The sequence below is a fragment of the Punctularia strigosozonata genome (assembly GCF_000264995.1).
Source record: "Punctularia strigosozonata HHB-11173 SS5 unplaced genomic scaffold PUNSTscaffold_19, whole genome shotgun sequence".
Lineage (NCBI taxonomy): Eukaryota > Fungi > Basidiomycota > Agaricomycetes > Corticiales > Punctulariaceae > Punctularia > Punctularia strigosozonata.
Window position 1 is genome coordinate 165,909 of NW_006767451.1, and position 19,270 is coordinate 185,178.

Genomic DNA, 19,270 nt, shown 5'->3' on the forward strand with positions numbered 1-19,270 from the left:
ATTCTCCTCGGTGATCATATTTGTCCTTAGCGCCGAAGTATATATTTCCTGAGCATCGTGTATAACGGTCGCGATTTCGGACCTGGAGGTCGCCACAAATGAGATGTGAAGGAGAGACGGACATGTACGATAACGTTTGTTCTGACAGTCTGAGTCCTCTCCCCTCCTCTCTATATACTGACATATACTGATGTGAAATCGTACAAAGTAAACGACGCATTAATGCACCATGTCCCAGCTCGTGATCGACCATGAATTTTGCACTATGATACTTGGCGGGTTGATCACCATCCTATTTCTGAAAGGTCGCGGGTGTTGAGGCCGGTTCTTGACAGCGTTCACGTCACTTCACTTACCCTCCTCCTCTTCGGGGTTATAGCACTCTTTCCAGCGCACGCCATGAGCCAATCTGCTGAGATCAATGGTTGTAGGATGGTGACTGAATGCAGCGCGGGTCGGAATCATGAGTGTTTGGAACGGTGGCCAGAGTTTTCCGCGGTGATGCACAGGCACCCACAGCAGTCTCTCTCCTCGTGGCCCGACGAGCCATCCGTCTTCCATCCTGACCGGATTGGCATCACTGGGCTCTGCCATATCCGACGCAATGAACTCGTCTGTACGCTGTAGTGCGTGTGCAGGCGAAGGGGACAGGTGGATCGCAGGTCCCGCGTCGTTGTCACCGGCTACACCATGGTACCCGGCCATGAGACAAATGCTGCGAACATCCCATACGCGTATGGTTCCGTCCTTTGATCCAGACACTAGGCGAGATCCATTTGGGGAGAATGCGACCGAATGCACAACGTTCAGGTGCGCTTTTAGAGCGCCTGCAAGTGGTTTTCCAGATCGGGCATTCCACAGACAAACTGAACCGTCACCAGAGCCTCCCGAAGCTACGAGTACGCCGTCAGGAGAGAATGCAATGCAATGCACGGCACCACGATGACCCGTCCATGGCTCGTCAATTGGTTCTCCACTATGGGCGTCCCAAAGACGGAGGGTTCTGTCAGTCGAGCACGAAACGATGTGATTACCATCAGGAGAGAATGCAACAGCTCTAACGGATCCGAGGTGACCTTCCAAAGTCGTGATACCAATATGACCACCAGAACGATGGTCCCATATGCGGAGGGTATGATCCGCCGATCCCGATACAATCCTTCCTCCGTCGGGTGCATACGCAATCCCAAGGACCGCTTCGTTGTGGCCTGTAAGCGGATCGCTTACTGCACGTCCGGAGTGGGAGTACCAAATGCGAATCGTCTTATCCATGGATCCAGTGGCTATCCGCGTCCCATCCGGAGAAATGCAAATGCACCGAACGTCCTTATCATGGACCCCGAAAGACTCTCCCAAAGGTTGGCGTGAACGCAGCTCCCATCGTTGCACTGCATTGTCGGTTGGCCCAGAGACGATGAAGTTACCATCGGGGGAGATGACAACGGGGTTGAATGTACGGCGCTGTATCCCAGGTATCTCTGCTATATGCCGACCGGTATGGGTATCCCATATATTGAGTACGCCGTGTGACGAGCTGGATATTATGTGTGCCCCGTCGTAGGAGCAAGCTACAGAATAAACTGCGGGCAAGCACTCCTCGGTGTCTGATTGTGTAGGAGTATGAGGTGTGATGTACCCTTTAGATGCAGTACGCTCTACTTCATCGGAGTTATCTTTCAAAGGAGGAGAACCTGGCTGTGGTGCGGGTCCGGGGTTGGACATGGCCATTTGATCACCGGAGTACCAGAGGCGAATGGTATGATCCTCAGATGCAGATGCGAGGTGCATACTGTCAGGGGAGAATGCCACACATCGCACCCAATCGGAGTGCCCACTCAACGGGCGTCCCAGCTGTTTCAGAGTACGAGAGTCCCATTGGCACACATTATTGTCATCACCTCCCGATACAATCCGCGTCCCATCTGCAGAGAAAGCCACGGCGGTCACGTATTCACGATGTGCTCTGATCGGTTGACCTATGGCATGACCTGTGCAGACGTCCCAAATCCGAATGGTGGCGTCACCAGAGCCCGAGACCAGGCGTCGTCCATCAGGTGAGAAAGCAATCGAGCGTACCCACCCAGAGTGATCTGAAAGCGGGCCAATGACCATATGACAAGTATGGAAGTCCCAGATCCTGATAGTCTCGTCCGCCGAGCTTGAAGCGATCAGCGATCCATCTGGGGAGAACACTACGGAGAGTACGTAACTCATGTGTCCCGTGAGAGGCTCGCCAATTGTGGTACACGTGCTGCTGTTCCACAGCAAGACAGTAGTGTCATCCGATGCCGAAGCGATGTATTCATCGCACGGAGAGAATGCAACGGAGTTGACGCTGCCATCATGGCGTATCATCGGATGACCTATGAGTTGTAAGGTGCGAGCATCCCACATGCGAACGGAACCGTCTTCGGAACTAGATACAATCCGAGCACCGTCAGACGAGTAGGCCACTGAGTTGACACCGGAGATGTGGCCCTTCGACGGCGTTCCTATAGCGCGTCCAGTGTCTGTATCCCATACCCGCACAGTGCCATCGGCGTTTCCGGAAACTATTCGCCTTCCGTCTGGAGAAAATCTGATGGCGCAGACCGCTGCTCCTGGAACCTCCATAGTGCATTTCCACACGGGCCAGTGTGCCTCTCCACCGGTTACGATGGTGGGTAGCCCAAGGAATTTATGCCTGGCATGCTGCATGAACTCGGGTGGCGAGAACGTGAATGCCGACAAATAAATGTGAGGGGCGGATTGAGCGATCACCGTACCGAACTCCTGGATGAAGCGTTGAACATGATAGATTACTTGGAGGCGTTGAGAGCACTCTTGCGTCGTGCAGTTCTAACATGATAGCGACATTAGTCTACTGAGTTCAACAGATTTTGAGACATGCCGCCGCACCCGCAATGTCGAAATTCTGTTGATGAAGTCGGAATAGTAAGACAAGCTCTCCATTGCGTTGAGGAGGCTAAGCGCCTCAAGCCAGAATAACGCTTGCAACGAAAGCATAGTCGTCACCAATACGATAAGGCGGTGTTCGAGATCTGCTCCAGTTGCATGGAGAGCCCAGTACCTGCATGCGTACGATAGAGAAGGAGTTATTCTAGCTGCACGCCGCTCAGGGAGATCTGGGACTTCGATGTTGGTAGCATAAGATGTGGGGAAATCGCATATGTTGAACTTCAAGTTCTTTCGCAGGAGCTCCAGCGCTCCGACAGCGAATGTGTGGTCAGAGGCAGCCAAGTCGATGTGGAACGATCCGCTGCGAGAAGCGTCAAGAAGAAAGTCCCGGAAGGACGTGTGCAGCGGCTTGATTGGCTGCTCGTCGGAATGCACACCGCTAAGGAGGGACCCCATCGGGGTCAGAATTAGTTGGATGTCTCCCTTCGTAAGGGACCCCTGGAGCAGATCGGACAGAGAGTTGACCGACAGCGGCTCTGCTGCGCCGAGGACGTGGGCCATCACCCTCAAATACCGCTCCCTTGCGGATGGGTGTGGCAGCTTGAATATAGATCCAAGTATATGCATGTACACGTCGTCGAGGAGATGCTTTCCAGATTTTCGGGGGCCGTTATCATCAGGCATCACTTCGCGCAGTCGTTCGTCGCCTCGCAAGCCAGTGAGGTTCCGGTCTGTGAGCGCAGCACAAATGGTTGATGCCCACTGGAAGAATCCCTCGGAGCGGTCAGAAAGCTGCCGGCACACAGCGTCAAAATCGACAAATTGGGGACGAAGAGCAGACAGGCGGTCTTGAATGTACGCCGCGATGTCACGGTGAGTCGTTGAAGAGGGTACGTCCGCCATCCGCTTGCAGAACACGAGCTCGTCCTTTCCTAAGACCCGCTCAACGTCCTCCTCCGGTCGAGAAGTAACGACGATTCTGATGTTGGGAGGTAGGCGAGAAGCATTCGTCGCGAGGACTGACAAGAGAGCGTCGCGGGCATCTTCTCCGATCGCTTCGCTTTCATCGAGAGCATCGATGACGATGACGATTGGTCCGGAAATCATTAGTCGTCCTGCGGGACCTAGGATAAAGCGCTCGAATTGTGTAGCAATGTCGGGTGTTTCCAGATCGGATCGGCATTCAGAGATAGAGTCCAACAACGCCTTCTTTATGGCTGGATCACAATCGGCCAGGTCTCGAGCAACAGTAGGAAACAGTAGCAAAGGCGTACGATCCTTGAAAGATCTGTCGAAGCAGAAGATGGATGCAAGGCGCGCGAGGTCACGAAATAGTTGTGCGATGGTATGAGCGACGGCAGACTTTCCTGTCCCCGCCTCACCGAGGAGTAGACAGACGCGCCTTGGGTCGCAGTCGTCATTTATCCATGCAATAATTTCGTCGAGAAGCTCCGTACGGGTGCCGGGGAGACAAGCTTTCCGGCGGTTCCACCCCGCTGCCGAAGCATACGGCAACTCGCGCAAATGCCTTTCCCACACTAATCTCGCATTAGATGAGGATGGAGCAACGAGTGTGGCGGCTCACCGATGTCTCTTGCAATATCGACGAAGTCTAGGATGCGGTTCACGCTGAGTTCGATGCGGGATGTGGAAATTTCAGTACGGAGCGCAGAGAACCTAGTAAACTGGTCCTGTAACTGTCGCAGGTTGACTTGATACCGGGTAATGGTGCCATCGATGTCTACGAAGCGGTTTGTTACGGTGCGCACCCCTAGGTTCCGAGTAAGACATGAATTCCGTCGCTTGAACTCTCCAGAAACTCACAAAACCTTTCCACTCTGGTGAAGTCCCGGATGAAATAGGCACACTCAGTCGTCTGCTTTGCCATCGCAGACAAAACCTGCACCGCAGATCGGAGATGCTTCAGAGGTTCGGCTTCGTCGACGAAGTTGTGACAGTCAAGCATGGTCTCGAGAAGAGCCTTTATAGATTGATCTTGGTTGATCTGGGCGATGATAGCCTATCAAACAGTCGCTATGGTCAGATGCCATGGCTTGTACCACGATGAAGACATGCCTTCGGGACAGCGGCAAGTATGCTCCACGCCATCCTCGCATAAGGATGGATCTACAGATAAGTAGTTTAGAAAAGTACCCAGCGCGTTTTGAACGACGCGAACCTCTGCCAAGTCGTCAACGAGTTCACCAAAACGGCGTAGCCGGAGGAGGAGCGGCTCCCATATCTGAATCGCTGACGTTACTTGCACGCCGCATGACTCGGTTATACAAGCCGCAGCAGAGCTTGCCCTGGCGCTAAACGGGGCCTCCTTGATAGCTTCACAGCCTTTCAACGCCTCCTCCACAGCGGCAGTCCTTCCCTTGCGGTCCATGTCCTCCTTTTCTGCGCCGTGGTCATTTGTCTGCTCGTGACCTGCTTCGGGAACCTCCTGGTATCACTGTCCTCAAAAGACGTACGGCAGCTTCGCTGGGACATGGAACGCACCATCATGGGATGCGTGGACGCTGCCTCATGACGCTCGGAGGACTCGTTCAGCGGCGGAGACGGTTGGTGTCTACTCAAGGAGGAGAACCGAGTCTTCATCACCCAATTTCCCTTCTTGAGAGCCTTCATGTTGTGTTGAATATCTGTGCGCGTGTGGAAATACGTTATGTATAAGCTGTGCGCGCGGCGCGGAAGGGACTGACGCACGATCCGCGGAGTCGCTACGAACACAAGCGTGCGGAGAGTAGATAGTATTCGGGAAGGAGGTAACGGTCCGTATTCGGGTGTGGTGTGGTCTGCAGAGAGATTTACGCGGCAGGCGCGGGCAGCGCAGGCTTGAGACAAAAGCTATTGATTCGCACGCTAACCACTTTTGAATATACCACAGTGGGCAAGCTGGCGCTAAGCGCCGCTCCCCGAGTGAACAAACCGTGCCAGGAGACATAGGAACCCCGATCATGTTCGTTCCTAAAGTCCACAACACCAGCGCACGCATGCGGCATAACAATTACACGGGACCCGAACCGGCAGGAAATCCACGACTACAACATGAAGTAGCACCCTGTATTAGCAGAGTCATTCGCCTCGATGGCGCCACGTTTCAAATTGTGCATGTAAAGGACCCTGCTCGCCGTCAAGCTTGCCGCCAAACCCATCCTGAACTGCCAGTGGCGACTTGCGATGGACGAAGGACGAGAGAGCGCACTGGACGCCCTGCGCGACTCCTTCGCAACAAAGACATGCATTTGCGAGACCTCGATGCAAGGCAGGGCTGCGAGAAACGAGCGGGATGCCGCCGAGCTGACACTTGCCGAAGAATATGATGTCCTTCGTCAGACCACGCTCAGCATCGTATACCTGTATCAGAACCATCCGCTGGTTGTCGGCCGCGGACGAGAAGATCCGGGACTACAGAGTGGGCTAATGGCCCTGAACTATTACCAGTGTTGATCCATCCGCATTTCGACGCTTGAAGCGCGCCACCGAAAGAAGAAAAACAATAGAAACGGATGAACGCAGTAGCAGTTGATTCACTGACGCCCGAAGGAATTTGCACTACCTACACAGAGAAACATGCGACATCAGGAGACAGGAGCAGATAATGAGAACAGCGCAAGACCATGGACCGCAACGGCCACCAACTTGCGTTCATCAACGAGGTTGGGGGTGTCGACGGCACGGCGGACTGATTATGCGATCGAGCGCAATGAGCAGGAGCGAAACCAGGTCATTCGCATCCGTAGCAGTCGAGACAAGTGATCGTATCGCTAGAAAAAAAGCTTCGCCATCAAACACTCTGCGCGATCGGCAACGAGCAAACAAACACGAGCGGAAAACGTACCTCTGCACGTTCTCGACGCAGCAAGTCTTGCACACCACCCTTCCGCACCCAGGCAATACGCCGAGCCCCGCGCCCGACGCTTCCTCATCCCCAGCAGCGCCGTCCGCGCGTGCCTCCGCCTCGCGTTCGCCTCGAAACTTTCTCCTGCGCCCGCGACTCTCCGTCGCCCTCGCCGCGGTACCATCCGCGCCCGGCGGCGCCTCGTGGGCTTCATCCGCACCAGCTCCGGGAAAGGCGGCCGAGACCCGCGTCGGCGAAGGTAACGCGGTGGCGGGGGGCGTCGGCGAGTACGTGAGGCCCGGCGTCGGCGGGTCGGAGAGCGGCAAACCCGTGCACGTCCGCGAGCAGACGGTGCACACCGAACGCCTGCAGCTGACCCATAGCCCGCGTCAGAAAACGAAACATGTTGCAGTAGCTAGGAACGGTGGGAAGAGTGAAAACTCACATCGCGCACGCTACGACTTGGCCGGGCCGTCCGACGACGTGGCGCTGGCACGACGCGCACTGGGTGGCGTCACGAACGACGACCCCGGGATGCACGTTCGGGTTCGAGTTCGATGGGGACGACGACGTCGATCGGACGTCAGAGCCGGTCCGGTGCGAAGTGGCGTGCCCGGCGAGATCGAGCGTCAGCCTCCGTCTCTTGAGTGGCGGCTTGCGTATATCATCTGCAAACGCACGTCGAGCGGACCATCAGTACGCGTAGCCGACCGATGCCTCTACGAGTCACAGGGTACCACGCACCACTCTGCATGTATGCGTCTACAAAACCGCTCGAGTCGCTCGCAGACCGGCGATAAGAAAAAAAAGAAAGACGAGAGAAGCCAAGCGAAAGACGAGCCAGGCCAGCCTCCAGGCGTTTTATGTGGCTTTAACCCGAGTCGACGCGGAGTCACCCTCCTCGTGCTCGTAACAAGGCTCGTTGTGTGTAGACGATGAACGCAACGAGGTTTGCGTGCATGGCCGGGTCGGCTTGCTAATACAGGGACAATGAGGACGATGGCCAACCGCAGATCCAAGCGCGGCGACGCCCGAACGAAAACAAAAAAAAAGGGTTTTTCTTAAAAAAGATAAGCTATTTTTCTTTCGATCTCCGAATATGAATCCGACAAGCCAGGTATTGTTATACATTGATGGTTGCCCTTGTACCTCCCTTAAGTCGACGACCCTCAGAGCGCGCCCGAACACACGCCCTCGATCCACTGCACGTCGCTCGGGACGGTCGTCAAGTTCTCGTACCCGTCCGCGGTGATGCGCACGACGTCCTCGATGCGCACGCCGCCTACGGACTCGTAGCGGCGCAGCACCTCCAGATCGACGTGCTTCGAGTCGCGCACGGCCGCGAGCAGGTGCCGGTGGAAGTAGCACCCGGGTTCAACCGTCTACACCAAACCACCGTTCATCAACACATTCGACCAAGAAAAATTCCAAGTGGAAAGAGAGAGAGAGAGAGAGAAAAGAAAAGAAAAGAAAAGGGAACGCGACGCACCACGACCATGCCCTCCTCGAGCGGCAACCGCAGCCTCAAATACGCGTAAATCGCCTCGTTTCCCAGTCCGTCGTCGTCGCCTTGCGGTATCGTCGCGTTGACGGCCGGCTTGGACGCGCTCGGGACGTCGTGCACGTCCATGCCGAGCGAGTGCCCGAGCCCGTGCGGGTAAAAGGCCGCGCTCACGCCGGCGGCGAGCGGCGCCTCCTCCGCGTTCCACGATCCCGAGTTGGCCGACCGCGGCGACTTGAGGATGCCGAGGCGTTGGAGGCCGCGCACGAGGACGCGGTGGGTGGCGAGGTGGACGGCGTCCCAGTGCACGCCTGGGCGGAGGAGGGAGAAGGCTTCCTAAATCGTCGTGGAGTTCGAGGATGAGGACACAGCGCGAGGGGGAAAATGGCGGGGGGGGGGGGAAGAAGGGCGGGTTCACCTTTTGCATAGCGTGCACGAGCTCGTAGATCGCGCGCGCCTCGGGCGTAAACTTGCCGCCGTTCCCGACCGGCATCGTACGCGTGACTGACGGGGAAACGGGGGGCGGGGGTGTGAGCGCCGCGATGTATAGACGGATACGATGGTGCTCGGCTCACTGTCCGACGCGTAGCAGCTCCATTCGCATCCGGCGTCGATGAGCAGCACCTGCGGCGCCAGCTGCCTAGGTCCGCCCTGGCCGTCGTGCTGCGCGAACGCGCCGTGATTATGGCGGTCGTGCGCGCCGACGGGGCCCCACGCGAACTCCTTATCGTTCCCGCCGTTGCAGCAGTAGTGCAGCGTCGCGGCGCGCGTCGACGCCGCGCAGATGGGGAGGTACGCCTGGTGAACCGCCCTATCGCGTCCCTTCAGCAACGCATCGCACGGAAGAAGCGAGAGAGAGAGATAGGGAAGAGAGGGATAGCCAAAGACGGGATACACACCCTTCTCGCCTGCATGACGCGACGAACAGCGCCTCGGCCTCTTGCTCCTTCTCGACGAGCCATTCGCCGGGAAGCGCGGGGCGGGCTCCGATCGACGCCGGGTCCTGGCCCCGGAGCGCGCCCTTGACCGCCGCGCCCAGCACGCGCATGACGACCTCGTGCGCGCGCGAGCTGATCGCGTTCGCGCGTCGGATCAGCGCGATCTCCGGATCGGTCTTGAGCAGGCGCGCGCGGTGCAAAGCGCCGAGGAGGTACGCGTCCGTGACGTTCGCGCCGGCGCCGAGGAGCGCGCGATACTGCGGGGGAAGAGTGGGGAAGAGCGAAGTGGGCGGGAGGGTGTGGATGAGGGCGGAGGGGAAGGCGGCGAGGAGCTGGGTGAGGGTGGGGGTGAGGGCGGTCGTGTGCGCGACTTTGGTGACGTCGTGCGTTTTCGAAGCGATGTCTAAGTTGGGAGGCGGGACGGACCACATGAGGTCGGCGGGTTCGACCTGGGGAAGGTGTGGTCAATGCCGACGTAGGGGGGTAAGCAAGGGCGGGGTTACCTCAGGGATGAAGAGTTCGACGGAGGGAGTTTGTTCGAGCGAGGTACCGGCTTGGTAGGTCACCAGAAGAAACGAAGATGGGACGTGACATCCAGAGAGGTAGAAGAAGTTGGATTCCTGTTGCCAGATGTGAGGATGGAACGGCGTTACAGAGCGCGTAACACTACCTGACGGAACGCGATCTCCCTGTCGGTGTCATTCCGGAACGGCGTGACTTCGCTAGTGAGGAACAAGATCTGGGGCTACGGGTGTCGCAATAGAGGGTAAAATGAGATGTATGTGCATCGGACTATTACACAGGCAGTCGAAGATAAATGTACCTTCAGCCGATCGGTCTCAGGAAGGAGTTCGACCAGCTTTGCACAGGTCTTGAGAACATGTTTCTGCGCTGCGCTTTCTCATCAAAAACATATCGACCACAAACGATGCAGATAAACGAGCCCACCTGGGTACAAAGCCATCTCAATCTCTGGAAGGCGCCGGTTTGCTTCAGCACAATGATCGACGCTCGCAAGGCCGCTATCTCCTCTGCACGTGACCTGATTCGGTAGCCGCAGTTCGGCGCCACCGTCCTCAGCGCCAGCTTGCTCGTCGTTCTCTGGCCTCGGACCCGGCCTCCTCCTCTTATTTCGCTGCTTATACCCTCCACCTCTCCTCCGGAAGACTAGAACGACAGCAACTCGCCCCAGACTCGAAAAGAATCACTCGATAACACCTCGCGGACCATGTCTCAAGGGACGTTCCAACATTTCGGCAAAGCGGCCGTGCGGGTCGCGAAGAACTACACGAAGGGCTACTCGGACACGCAGGCCAAAGTGCGCGAGGCGACGAGCAACGACCCCTGGGGCCCGAGCGGCACCCAAATGAACGAAATCGCACAGATGACGTTCAATCAGTGCGTCCTTCCCGACCGCAACGTCCGTTAGGCTGATTCGCCTGACCTCCCGAAAACGCAAGGAACGACTTTGTGGAGATCATGGAAATGCTCGACAAGCGGCTCAACGACAAGGGCAAGAACTGGCGGCACGTCTTCAAGGTACGCGTCGTCTCTCTGCATCCCGTCTCACCAAGGTCGCTAAACCCGGGACACGCGCAGTCGCTCACCCTGCTCGACTACTGCCTCCACGCCGGCTCCGAGAACGTCGTCGTCTACTTCCGCGACAACATCTACATCGTCAAGACCCTGCGCGAGTTCCAATACGTCGACGAGTACGGCAAAGACCAAGGCGCCAACGTCCGCCAAAAGGCGAAGGACATCGTCAACCTCCTCCAGGACCCCTCACGCCTGCGCGAAGAGCGCTACGCGCGCGCCTCGATGCGCGACCGCATGCTCAACGGTTCCAACAACTACGACGGCGCGGACCCGGACGCCGAGAACGAGAACGTCCGCCGCCGCAGCCAGAGCACCCCCGCGGGCAGCACGCGGCGGCGGCCCCGCGGCGACGACGAGCTGCAGCGCGCGATCGAGGAGAGCAAGCGGACGGCGGAGGAGGAGGCCCGCCGCCAGGGCCGCACCGCCGAGGAGCGCGACCTCGAGGCAGCGATCCGGCTCAGCAAGGAGGAGGAGGAGCGCCGGGCCAAGGCCGTGCTCGACTCGAACGCGAACGCGCTCTTCGACGACCAGAACCAGGCGTACGTGGTTTTTTTTTCTCGTTGCTTTTGTTCTGCCTCGTCCGTGTGCCGTTCAGAGCTGAGGATCCGTCGCACCCCTTCTTGTCTATCAGGAATCCGCCGAACCTGCTCGTGGATCCCACGCCTCAAGGCCAGTTCGGACTCCAGCCCCAGTTCACGGCGATGCCGATGCAGCCCCAGTTCACGTCCTTCAACCCCTACGCGCAGCAGGCCCAGCAGGAAGCGATGCAGGTACGTTCAGGTGATCCATCGCGCACCCATTTCCGCGCCGCTCACGCATCTCCTCGGCGACCCTCTTCAGGCAGAGTACCTCCGCCAACAGCAAGAATGGATGCGTCAGCAACAAGAAGCAGCGGCTGCCGCACAGCTGCAGGCCCAGCAAGAGGAGTGGATGCGCCAGCAACAGCTCCTCCAGCTCCAGCAGCAGCAGCAGCAGCAGCAACAGCTGCAGATGCAGCAGTCGCAATTCATGGCGCCGCCCCAGCAGCCGCTCGCCGTGCAGCCCACCGGATTCAAGTAAGACCCCCTCCTCGTCGCCCCTCCCCCACTCTCTCTCCAACTCGACTCGACATCGGGGCTAACTCTTTCCCGCGTCTCGATCTCTAGCTCCAACAACCCGTTCGTCCTCGGCGGACCCGCCGCGCCCGCGCCCGACATGCAGCACGCCAACAGCGTCTCGTTCAACCTCGGCGGCACCTTCTCCAACTCGCCCGCGCCGCCCGCGTTCTCTCCGCCCCCGCAGTCGCACTCGGCGCCGCCCATGCAGCAGCAGCAGCAGCAGCAGCAGCAACCGCAGAAGGGCCCGTCGCGGGCGGACCAGGACCACGGCCACCTCGCGAACCTGCTCGCGAACCGGGACGACGGCATGGACACGTTCGGGAACACCGGCCTGCTCAGGTGCGTCGTCTGCCCCCCCTTTTTTTTTCGTTCCCTGCGTATGTTGTGTTGACGTCACGGACGTTCGTGTAGGTATGGACAGCAAGCGGCGAGGGTGGTTGGCCAGCAGACGGGCCACGCGCATAACCCGTTCCTGCAGCAGCAGCAGCAGCAGCAGCAACAACAACAACAACAATACCAGGCGCAGGGTCAACAGAGTAATAATCTAATCGACTTCTAATTCCTCGATGCCCTGCGGAATATGTATATTTCTTTGGATGTCGGATGTAACTTAGCCTGCGGAGGGAAAGTGCCCGTGTTCAGTCTCCTGTTCTACGAATGCTAGTTGTGCAGCGTCGTCTTGCCCCCCCCCTCGGGCCCTGAAAGCGAAAAAAAAAGAGCGGATGAGATAGCACGACTAAATCAACAGGCGGGTTTTACACGAGCGACATGTAACCGGAACAGCGAGTGAATTTAAATATGAACCGAAGCGCACGAAGAAAAGAAAACATCCAACGACGCGCGCTCTCATCTATTCGTCGACGGGTACGACCGTTGCGTCCCCCACGCGCCGGGGTCCAGCCTCGGCACGGGCGGGATCTGCTCGCTCTTCAACATCATCTCCACCCTCTTCACGAACCGCTGCCTCGCCTCCCCGCTCTTCTCGTCGTCCATCACGCTCCGTCGGCTCCACACCGAGCCGCGGCTGTACGCGTCCAGGTCCGCCAGGTCCTCGTCCGAGCGGCCCTCGAGGTAGTACATCGTGCTCCGGCCCGCCGTCTTGTCCTCGTCCGGGTACACCGAGCGCTCGTCCGCGTCCGCGTCCGCGTCCTCGTCCCTCGCCCAGCGCGCGTACGGCCCCGTCGCGAGCGCGTCCGCGCTCGGCGGCCCGGACGAGCCCGGGCCCGAGACGGCGTCGACGAGCTGGTCGAACGCGGACGCGGACGAGTCCGCGAGCGAGCGGTAGCTGCGATCGCTGTCCGCGAACGACGTCTCGCCCGACTCTTCACGGAACCGGCGCAGCACGCTCTGCAGATCCGGGTTCATGGCGTCGTCGTCGTCGTCGTCGTCGTCGTCGGACGCCGTCGAGCGCGGTCTCCGTCTCCTCCTCCTTTCGTCCTCCTCCACGCCGAATTCGCTCGCGACCTCGACGTCGATGCCCACGCTCGACATGCTCTCCTGCGGCGCGTGCGGGCGACCGCCGTTCTCGGACCCGAACGTCCCGCCCACGGGGCTGTTGAGGAACACGTCGCGGCGTCCGCCAGGCTCGGCCGCGCTCGCGCTCATCGGGTGCCACTGCTCGCTCGCCCTGCGATCCTCCAGCCTTCCCCAACCGCCCCCGCCGTTCGGCGCCGCGCTGCGCAAGCTCGCCTCCCACAGCGGGACGTTCGCGCTCTCGTCGGGCCCCTCCGGGCGCCCGTCGATGGGCGAGATCGAGCGCGAGAGGCGCGCGACGCGCTGCCGCGTCGTCGACGACTTGCGCGTCAGCCGCTCCGAGTCGTCGCGGGGCAGGATCGGCCGCGTCGGGAACGGCGACGCGCGGCCGCGTTCGATGGACGGGATCGGCTGGGCGAAGAGGCCGCCGGCGGCGGACGCGGGCGACCGCGAGGAAGAGGTTGACGCGGAGAGCGGCGTCGGCGGCGGCACGCCCTGCTGTCCGAGCGACGGCGAGGCGACGAACGCGGACGGAGGCGGCCGCGCGGGCGACGGCGAAGGCGCGCGGGTAACGTCCTGGGGCGGGCGCGGCAGCGGACCTGTCGGCGGCGGGCTCGGCGGCGGTAGGTCGAAGTGGACGAATGCGGATTTGGACGGCGGCGCCAGGTCGAGCGGGCTCGGGCTGCGCGCGGTCCCGGGGTTGGGGCTCGTAGCGCGCGCGGCGGGGTTGGGCGACGGGCTGGGTGCGCGGCCGAGCGGGTACGAGATCGCGTCGACGCGCAGTTCTGAGGGTGCGCGTTTCAGGCCAGACACTGGGGACGGTGCGGCAGAGCGTGGGTTTGGGCTTGGCGGGAGTCCTATCCTGGCGAGTGCCGGGCTCGACGCGACAGTGCGGATCGCAGGGCTCCGACCTCCTGACGAGCCGGTGTGCACGCGCAGCTGCGACCCGAGGCGCGCCAAGCTGAAGCGCGGCGGCGAGCCGGACTGGGGTGAGGCCGAGCGTGCCGCAAGTGGGGAGGGAGAGGAAGCTGAGGGCGGTACGGGTGAGGGCATCACGAACGACGACAAAGGCTCGTCCGAGGAAGACGACGAGTGCGCGGAAGGGTCGGAGGGAGCCGGGGCCGAGGTAGACGTTGAGAGGGACAGGGCGGGCGGTTGGGGTTTTGACTCGGGCTTGGGCTGGCGACGGGGGAACTTCCAGTCGCGGAAGGACAGATCGGTGTTGATTGAGAGCCCCTGCCGGTTGGTCGGAGTTGGCGGCGTCACCAGCGGGGCACTCGGCGAGGTCTGGTCGTCCTCTTCATGTTTTTCAACCTCTCCCGTAGGACGCTCGCCGTTCGATGACACGAATGCGTCGAGACCGCCGAGCCCAGCGGACATGTTCCCGCTCGTTGGGTGGTGATCCGGCGCGACGGGAATGGAGAGCGGCGATGGGCGGTAAGCCCGCAATTGCTGCTGCTGCTGCTGCTGTTCGTGCGAGTGGCCAGAGGACGTCTGCGGGGCGTGGAAATGAAAGTGCGAGTGGTCAAACGTTGAGACGGAGCCGAAGCCGGTGCGTACAGACTGCGCATCGGCGAAGGCGGAAGTAAGCGAGGTGAAGGAGTCGGTGCTGTCCGGGTCGTCGGCGAAGGTCGCACTCGAGCCAACAGTGGTCACGCTGGTCGCTTCGGACGCGTCAGATGCGCGGTGAGCCATGCCGTCGTACGGGTTCGAGGTCGCATATGTGCCGGGCGTGCTGCTGGCCGAGTCGGGCCCCCTTATGCTTCCTGAGGCAGGAGTCGGAGTGCCCGCGGCGCTTCTCGCGAATCGCTCCGCGATGGGTAACACCGCGCCTGGTGACGGCCCCGATCCGCTCGGTGTCCCACCCATCCCTAACGCTGAAGGGAGCGGGAGAGCGGGCACGGGAGGTGGCGCCTCGCGCACTGGCGATGCGTTGGAAGACGCGCCGGCGGAGTCTTTTCGGCGGCGAAAGAACGACTTTTTCTTCTTGGCCGCCTTCTGGGACGCCTCGGACAGGTAGCCGCCATCCGAATGGTCACCACCGGGCGAGGAAGGGGTGTTGCGCGACGATCCAAATCTGGACTTTTTGCGTGAGGTGCTCGCCTCCGAAACATTGCCTCCGTCCGTTTCATCGCCCGGCGTCGCCCCCTTGTCCTTCTTCTTCGTCGTCCCCCGCCGGTCCTTATCCTTCTTCTTTCGCCAGGTCGCCTCGGAGAGGTACCCGGCATCACTCTCCGCCTCCGTATCTCCTCCGCCGCCCCCCTTGTCCTTGTCCTTCTTCTTCTTCTCTTTCTTCTCCTTCTTCTCCTTCTTCTCGTCCTTCTTCGACTTTTTGCCTCCGTCACTGACGTAGCCGCCGTCGCTCTCGTACCCGTCCGGCTTAGCTTTCCGTAGCCTGTTTCCCCTCCAAGATGACGATGCAAGGCCAGATGAACCAGGAAGAGGTGAGGGAGCAGCAGAGTTCCCGGCGGAAGGCCGGGGCGAGGAAGAGTCGATCCGAACGAGTCGTTGCGGGAACTGCATGCCCGACTCGGGGCTAGGCGGTTTGGACTCGTACTCGAGCTGTCGGATAAACCGATCGGGGGGCACGCCTTCTCCCGGCGTGCGCACCGCAGCCGACATCGACTCTTCCGAGGTGGAAGCGGCAGTGAGGCCGGGCGACGTGACCGCCTACATGTGCCCATGAGTATATGCGCATATATTCCGTAGCGACACGCCACGGGTCGAATGCGAACGTACCGCCCCAGTCTCCTCTTCCTCATCCTCTTCCGCGACCGGGTTGAAGAGCCAATTGGCGACCTTCGAGTTGGTGCCGAGCCCAAGCTCGAGCGCAGCGTCCAACACGGACGCGCGCACCATGTTCGAGTCTCTGTTCGCTGCGCCCGCCGCCGCCGAGGTCGCGTCCGAGTCCGCCGTCGCGGGGCGCGAGCGTGGAGTCGCCATAATCGCGCGCCGGCAGTTCTATTCTTGCTCTTCTTACCACCGCTTTGGAGGCGTGGTGGCGTTCAGTTTTCGAGACTCGGTAGCCTACGAAAAGACCGGGGTAAGGACCGTGGATGCGGTTGGCGAAGCGGGGCGGTGGAACGGGTGGGCGGTGAAGGAGAGAAAGGAGCAAGCAGAGGCTATCGCTGATGAGCGCGCCCGACGGAGGAGGTGGGAGCGGCGCGCACCGTCGAGAACAACGGCGACCCGGTTTGGGCCATGGGAACATCGGAAGGTTTCATTCTCGGGGATTGCCTGCGCTCCCCACCCGCTCTCATGTCCGTCAGCGCTTGACGACGAATTCATCGCGCTCGACAGCCCCGAAAACTTGGCAGATTCTGTTTAAGATCTCCCCCTGCCAGGGACAGGCACAGGGAATACCGCCGACGACGTTCAGCATACTTGAACCCCTCCTCAATATGTTTTTCTTCTTCGACAGGAGTTGTCTCAGTGCGCGCGATGTTTCCTTGGCGACTTTCCAATCATCCTCCGAGCATCCAATGCGTCATGGGTGGGCCAGAACCATATGTACCGGTTTCACTGCAATCTCTGGTTGACGTGCGGCCTTCGTGTTCTGATTTCATCATTTTATGCTGCGTCGTCTTGCAAACCGAATGCACTATTCAGGCCGCTGAGGGCGTCGAAAACTTCACGAAAGCAAGTTTAGCGTACGCGCTTTCAGTGTTGGGTTCCTGTCTCGCCGAGGTGTCCGTGCAAACCCTTCACAGTAGCGATATGTCGCGATACGTGAGTATTCAGACTATTATTTGCCTATTCTTCCACTATCTTACCAGGAGATACATGGTATTTCGCCGGTTCAACGTTGTCCATGTAACCTGCAACACAACCGTGCTCATTTCCCAAACGCCTTCTGCCCTCCGACGTAATATAGCTTCGGACTCGAGAAATGGGGTTAACGTCGGCCGCGCTATTTGGACTATCCGGCTGTGCGCTCTGAGGAAGTTTGCGACGCTCGAAGTCTGCGAAATTCGGACGCGGGTCGCCGATGCGGGTGTTAAAGCATCCGAATTCTCCAGCGGCTCTCATCTGTGATCTCAGTCTCACAAGCACCCAGAGGCGGTCGACATCGAACAATCCGTAGGCCCCCATGATTCCCCGTTTTCTGATCTCTTCCAGAATTTATCGCCGAAATTTGTTCAACGAGCTCTGACCCGATGCATGGAACGGAGGGGCCCGATATCTCCCAAACAGTCGCCTCAGAACAGTACCTGACCTCGATAACCAGCTCTCTGCTCGCACGACTGTAGGGTCTCTTATAACCACCGGTACTTGGTTGCGCAACATACGGGCAGAATCCGACGACCTTTACGACGCAGAATGCGCGCGCGCCGTCCCATGTCCCCTGCTGCTATCGACCAGTGGCGTATCTCCTCTTCCATCCTGTTCATCGCCCATGCCACGCGGTAGACGATATTTTGACAGTTCCACAGGCTTGACGCGGGTACAGTTATCCTCAATCAATGCTATACATGACCGTAACGCGTACAAAAACATGTCTTGCGCGCGATACGCTCTGGCATTTTTTCATCGTGGATCCGCCGTCTGTCACCGTTGGAGCCGATTCATGGAGAGCCTGCGCAGAACGATGGTCAAGCTCAAGACGCCGTTCACAGGCAAATGCAGCGCGAGCTTCGACTGTCACCAATGTTCGGTCCTCCTGCTCAGGCCCCCCTTAAAGTCTCAATTGTCAACAAAGGTATGTTAGACATGTTCGCCCTCACGCAAGGAATCATGGGCACTGAATCTCTAAAGCTGCTGAATAACTATGTTTGACGTATCGCAATGTTCGACTTTGCCAGATAGTAGAGAAAATACTCGGAGTAGCGAACCGCTGGAAGGCATGGCCGAGCATGTTCAGAATGCCGCAGCTTGCCGTGGCTGTCCCCCCACACGTGGCGCGGTTAACTCTGGCCAGCTTGACGCAAGCTCTTGCTTTTGCACCGCGCCGGAAATATACCTACCAAAATATACCTACCACCGTCATCGACGCATTGCATAGAAAACGAACCTCTCGAACTGTGCCCACTTTCGTCGAGCGTGAACGCTATCCTGAGATCGCGTACGTGCATTCCCCATAAGCACCCGACAAACCTACGGGCTAGCTGCTTTGGGCCTGAACGTGGCGTACACCGATACCCACGGGCGGACTGCATCGCGGTGGCCTTGTGCCTTGCTTAAGCTTGAGCTTGCCTGCAGGCATCTTCGTACCGCACCGCCGAAGTCTATTTGCGCTTCGGGAGCTCTCAAGATGGCACACCAATGTCACTCTTCACCCTATAGGCTCACCGCCCCGCCTATTTGGTGAGTAGTATTGTATTCTTTGCATCTTATCTTCTCGGTTGTCCTGATCCTTTGACAGTGTTTACGTACAGAAGCTGCCGCCTTTGTTACGGTTCTGTCCAGTGGTTGCCGCTCATCCGGTATATAAGGCGCCCGATAAACGCGTGCACCATGATCACCTCGGATGCCCTCGTTCAGATTTACCAACCGACGCAGAGACCAGGGCTCTAGCAACCGGATCGACTCCACCCCGGATCATACGCCTGACCACACGAACGATACCACAGGCAGTGGTTCGGACTTCGTCGATATGGACGGCGATAACGCGCACCCAACGACACTTGGTGACTCGACGTATGCTCGAAGGCGAAGAGAGCTTCTTCAGCTTCGCCAGGAGCTCGCCGATATGGGGTAAGTCGTTCTTTTTGTTTCTAGTTTCAGCAGCATGTGACTTATCTACTTCAGCGCCGACGCTTTGATCGACTTACCGTGTGTTGCCGTGATTGGTGGGCAGTCAGGTTTGTTCCGTGGATCAATTGTATATATATGGTGCTCATGCTACAGTAAAGCTGGAAAGAGTTCCCTGGTTGAAGCCGTCAGCGGAGTACGTCCCCGTTTCTCTGGTGAAACTCATTGGCTG

General features: G+C 59.2%; 5 protein-coding genes across 5 annotated transcripts; 2 read left to right on the forward strand and 3 right to left on the reverse strand.

The window, feature by feature from the left end:
- Window positions 1–348: 348 nt before the first annotated feature.
- PUNSTDRAFT_76699 (WD40 repeat-like protein) lies at window positions 349–5,025 on the reverse strand (the record flags this gene model as incomplete). Its single annotated transcript, XM_007388524.1, has 6 exons — window positions 349–1,388; window positions 1,812–2,801; window positions 2,865–4,436; window positions 4,484–4,669; window positions 4,723–4,918; window positions 4,984–5,025. Coding segments are annotated over 6 exons (4,026 nt in total), but the record flags the coding sequence as incomplete, so codon positions are not given.
- A 1,582-nt stretch (window positions 5,026–6,607) lies between these two features.
- On the forward strand, window positions 6,608–7,542 carry PUNSTDRAFT_116608 (uncharacterized protein; the record flags this gene model as incomplete). Its single annotated transcript, XM_007388525.1, has 3 exons — window positions 6,608–7,130; window positions 7,177–7,401; window positions 7,475–7,542. 3 exons carry the CDS (start codon window positions 6,608–6,610, stop codon window positions 7,540–7,542), a joined length of 816 nt encoding a protein of 271 aa, XP_007388587.1.
- Window positions 7,543–7,805: 263 nt separating this feature from the next.
- PUNSTDRAFT_122960 (Creatinase/aminopeptidase) lies at window positions 7,806–10,145 on the reverse strand (the record flags this gene model as incomplete). Its single annotated transcript, XM_007388526.1, has 9 exons — window positions 7,806–8,124; window positions 8,232–8,579; window positions 8,662–8,747; window positions 8,819–9,054; window positions 9,143–9,630; window positions 9,685–9,801; window positions 9,852–9,926; window positions 10,005–10,072; window positions 10,130–10,145. The coding sequence occupies 9 exons, from the start codon at window positions 10,143–10,145 to the stop codon at window positions 7,912–7,914; spliced, it is 1,647 nt and encodes a 548-aa protein (XP_007388588.1). The 3' UTR covers window positions 7,806–7,911.
- Window positions 10,146–10,409: 264 nt separating this feature from the next.
- PUNSTDRAFT_76938 (ENTH-domain-containing protein) lies at window positions 10,410–12,433 on the forward strand (the record flags this gene model as incomplete). The annotated part of the gene is made up of 6 exons (XM_007388527.1): window positions 10,410–10,579; window positions 10,642–11,316; window positions 11,409–11,547; window positions 11,618–11,832; window positions 11,923–12,213; window positions 12,286–12,433. 6 exons carry the CDS (start codon window positions 10,410–10,412, stop codon window positions 12,431–12,433), a joined length of 1,638 nt encoding a protein of 545 aa, XP_007388589.1.
- Window positions 12,434–12,592: 159 nt separating this feature from the next.
- PUNSTDRAFT_146634 (uncharacterized protein) lies at window positions 12,593–16,527 on the reverse strand. Its single transcript, XM_007388528.1, has 2 exons — window positions 16,087–16,527; window positions 12,593–16,017 (listed from the first exon to the last, which is right to left on the reverse strand). Exons 1-2 carry the CDS (start codon window positions 16,288–16,290, stop codon window positions 12,721–12,723), a joined length of 3,501 nt encoding a protein of 1,166 aa, XP_007388590.1. The 5' UTR covers window positions 16,291–16,527; the 3' UTR covers window positions 12,593–12,720.
- Between the last annotated feature and the right edge of the window lie 2,743 nt (window positions 16,528–19,270).

Coding starts and splice junctions, on each gene's coding strand:
- PUNSTDRAFT_146634 (XM_007388528.1), bottom strand. CDS start 16,290: ATGGCGACTCCACGCTCGCGCCCCGCGACGGCGGACTCGGACGCGACC. Junction 16,018..16,086: donor AGGAAGAGGAGACTGGGGCG/GTACGTTCGCAT, acceptor GGGCACATGTAG/GCGGTCACGTCGCCCGGCCT.